This window comes from Rhagoletis zephyria, unplaced genomic scaffold (genome assembly GCF_001687245.7).
Source record: "Rhagoletis zephyria isolate East Lansing unplaced genomic scaffold, Rhagoletis_zephyria_1.1 Rzeph_scaffold_00513, whole genome shotgun sequence".
NCBI classification, from domain to species: Eukaryota; Metazoa; Arthropoda; class Insecta; order Diptera; family Tephritidae; genus Rhagoletis; species Rhagoletis zephyria.
Window position 1 is genome coordinate 72,701 of NW_016157597.1, and position 4,029 is coordinate 76,729.

At 35.6% G+C, this 4,029-nt stretch overlaps 1 protein-coding gene across 1 annotated transcript in view; it reads left to right on the forward strand.

Annotated features, from left to right (window-relative positions):
- Stam (signal transducing adaptor molecule) overlaps nucleotides 1-4,029 on the forward strand; it is a 121,834-nt gene that overhangs the window by 11,820 nt on the left and 105,985 nt on the right. The window contains exons 2-3 of the mRNA XM_017612205.1: nucleotides 2,907-3,184; nucleotides 3,249-3,560. Coding sequence (XP_017467694.1) covers nucleotides 2,907-3,184; nucleotides 3,249-3,560 — 590 coding nt within the window. The remainder of the gene's footprint in view (nucleotides 1-2,906; nucleotides 3,185-3,248; nucleotides 3,561-4,029) is intronic.

A 4,029-nucleotide genomic window follows, 5' to 3' on the forward strand; every position in this document is an offset into this window, starting at 1 on the left:
AAAAAATGGTAGAAGTGATAGCTATTTCGGAAATCACCACATTTCCTCATCAGACTTCTTTCAGTAGGATTCGAACCGACGATCCCACTGATTCAGCCAGTTGCCTACGCACTGTGCTAAGTTCGCCTTGTAAATTATCGTTGCTTTTTTTCCCACTTTTTCATTTGTTCAGCCAACACGATCAAGCGCATCTATTCCGCTGCAATTTACTCTTGATCATATGGTTGTTGGTTTTGTTGGTTTTTGTTAATAATTCTATTTTTAGAATGTTTAACTTTTAGGTGTGCTCGTCCTTAAGTTATTTGTTTTTGTTATTTATGGCCTTATAACAATTATATTCAACAATCAACAACGGCCTCAAGCTCAATAAAAATTGTTGAACATAATTGTTAGAAGGCCATAAATAACAAAAACAAATTACAAATTAATTTTAATAAACATTTTAAATTGCAATAACACATATTTGATATAAACCTTATGCAAATAATTCAAAGATGTATTATTTTTATAAACTAAAGAAGCAACTTTAAAAGAACTCCTCCAAAAGGCCTTCATATAAAAGCCCTTCTGGAAGGCCTTCCATGGGTAGTGAAAGAAGAAGCCCTGCAATTTGTGCCGACCCATACAAAAAAAAGAAAGAAAGGAATGTAGACCGAAAGGCCTCTTGACTCTCAGGAAGGCCTTTCGGAAAGGCTTTAACTCCTGAAATTATCTACTGGGCATGTCCGGATCAGTGTTGATACTGGTCGATTATCTTTGGGTTTTAAATATTCAGGACCATATGCAGTCCTCGAGGGATTCCCTAAATACTTTAAAATCTCAGGTAAAGATAAAATTCAAATAATTTCTATAGACCGTTTTAAACCAGTTTTTCAATCAAATGGACTTTAATGTTAATTACCTTTTTTCTTTGCAATTTATTACAAAAAATTGTCAAATAAGCGCATTTACATTTTTTTTGTCTATCTGTATTACCATGATACAATAATTTTTAGAAGGTAGTTTCACTTCTTCTTCTTATCCGCCATGTTAGCTATCTGACAGAAAACGTGTTTCGTATTTTTTGTTGTACCAACTTTTCAAAAAAAAAAACCAGCTTTTGACGTTGGAAAAATAAAACAAAGAAAAGCCAAACATATAAGTAGAGAAATTTTCGAATATTTTGAAATAATTTTCTTCATAAAAAATTAACTGCTGCTTTCGTGGATATTGCAACACACGGAATAGATGTAAAGACACAGCTATAAGAGCCACCGCACACCACAGACTTTATCGGCCGCCTATTTAAATGATAGGGCTCGCTTGAAATATGTACATGAAGATGTATGGAGGTGCGCACATTACACCAGCTTAATCGCTCTGACCAATAAGTTGTGGTGCAATGGAAAGACTAGCGAGCACATCTAAATTGGCGGCCGATAAAGTCCGTGGTGTGCGATGGATCTAATTCATTATAAACAAGAAATATTGCTGTTATATTTTCATTTTTATGATTTTTATTCATGTGATTAGCAGTGGCAAAAATGTATGAACAAAATACGTGTATTTATATTAAAAATTAAGTGATCAGTTATGAAACATATAAATCTTTACATGTTCTGTTAAAAAATATCTAAAATAACAAGCGATAATCCCCAAGTTCTATATCGTAGCAGTGGCCACATTGCGTGTTTGTCACAGACACGGTTTATGTCAAAAATTTTGAAGTGAAACTACCTTCTAAAAATTATTGTATCATGTGTATTACTGTATACTGTGAGCACAGCATAACGACTTTAGATTAGGTAGATAGATATGGAAGTTATTTTAGAACTTAAAGTATAAATGTGAATATGTATATAAAAATGGGACGTTGCGCAGTGCTTCCCTTGCGTCCTTTTATTAAAAGTATAATAAATATTCATATCAAACCAGTAGAGTTCATAAGTGTCCTCAGTAGTGACTCGTCCTCAGCAAGAGCAGGGACGGCCACTTTCCTAGTGACATAACCGTCACTCGTGCCCGCTAAGTTCGGCACGTTTTGCTATCACATTCTTAATAGTGAATCAAAAATGCTCCCAGAAGTTTTGTGTACGTGTGATTTTTCAAACCAAATAGTTTGCCTGCTTGCTCATATATGAAAATATTAACTTGACTCATATGTGAAAGATAGCTCGCACGAAAAAACAATAGATGGCGCTCCAATCAAAAATTATTACAGGTGTGTTAGTAACACCATAAAATTTGCGTTTGTGTTGGAGTTTCTGTCACGCTGTCTGTCACAAAATGCTGTCCCACCCGTCACAAGCCAAAAGATTTTTTATTAATTCTCAAATATAATAATGCCACTAAAGCATAAAATGGACCTTAACATTCTTTGAGCTACATACGAGAAAGCCCCCATGAACAAAATATTTATAGATTTTTGTCTAAAATTGGGAACCAATCCAACAACTCAGAGAGGCGGGTGCCGTCGTGGTCCCACCCGTCACTCTTGGAAGATGTAAATTTTCTGTGCAAATTAACACCCAAATTCATAAAAAATAAAGAAGACTTCAGCTGCGTCATAAATCGAAAATTTGTAAGAAAATGTCACTTTATAAAGCTCTTTAAAGCTATTTTATTTTTTATGAATTAGGGCATAACAATATAACTACGTTTTATACTTTAGTTTCGTAATAATCTGATATCTGACTTCAAGTGTTACATTTTGAAACTTGTCAAATTAATGGTTAAAGAGAAATTACTTAAAATTTGAGCAAAAACGAGTTAAAATGTCCCAGCCGTCACACTGGAATGCCCCTTAACTTACTTACAAACATACATATGCGATGCTATACAAAGAAGTTTTAAATTCAACACAGAGTCATTTAACGAATGCTGTAACTGATTTGATGACTCTTATTATGTTCTCATGCCTTTTTCAGAAAAAGCTACCAGCGAAACCAATACAAATGAAGACTGGTCTCTCATATTAGATGTATGTGATAGGGTTTCATCCAACCCACGAAGCGCCAAAGACTGTTTGAAGGCGATTATGAAGCGTATGGGTCACGCCGATCCACATGTAGTCATGCAGGCTTTAACGCTTTTAGATGCTTGTGTAAATAATTGTGGTAAACCATTTCATTTGGAAATTGCTTCTAGAGATTTCGAAAATGAATTTAGGCGTTTGTTATCAAAGGCACAACCCAAAGTTTCATTGGTGAGTAACTATAAAACAGGACATTTTCAACATATTTATCTAAACGTAATTTTTGTATGTGCAGAATATGCGTCAAGTGCTTAAAAACTGGGCTGAAAACGATTTTAAGAGTGATCCGGAATTAAATTTAATACCTTCGTTCTACAACAAGCTACGTCATGAAGGCTACGACTTCAGCAATTTGAACGAAAAGCCACCAAAGTTAGTAACAAAATTGACTGCTTTACAGGATCCAAACGTAGTAAGCAGTCAACAAGAGGAGGATGACATTGCTAAAGCTATTGAACTATCATTGAAGGAGGCGAAAAGTAGTCCAAAGCATCAAGGCAACGCCGGAGGTACTAGCGGAGGAGCCTCGGTCGCATCTTCTGCTTATGTAAGTGCATTCCTTAAATACCAAGCAATTTCAGTTTACACTAATAGCCGGAGACAGTGGTGTAGCCATGATTTGGCTTTGGGGGGGGGGGGGGGGGGGGGAAAAAAANATCTGTGACACACAATGGCTAGAGGCGTCGCCTGAGTGTATTCTTTCATATATTTATGTATGTTCCAGTTTTACCGTTATATACTTTTTATCTACTCGTTTATTCCATGGGGTCTTCATACTTTATTTAAATTTAAAAAATTAAATTATACCGTTTCAAAATTCACTGCGGGAAATTTATATACCCGAGTGCTCTTGTGCACAAGGGTATTATAACTTTGTTCACATAACGGTTGTTTGTAACAGGCAAAACGAATCGAGATAGATATAGACAAATGTATACATAAATGATCAGAATGAAAAGAGAAATCGATTAAGCGGTGACTGTCTGTCCGTCCGTCCGTCCGTCCGTCCGTCCGTC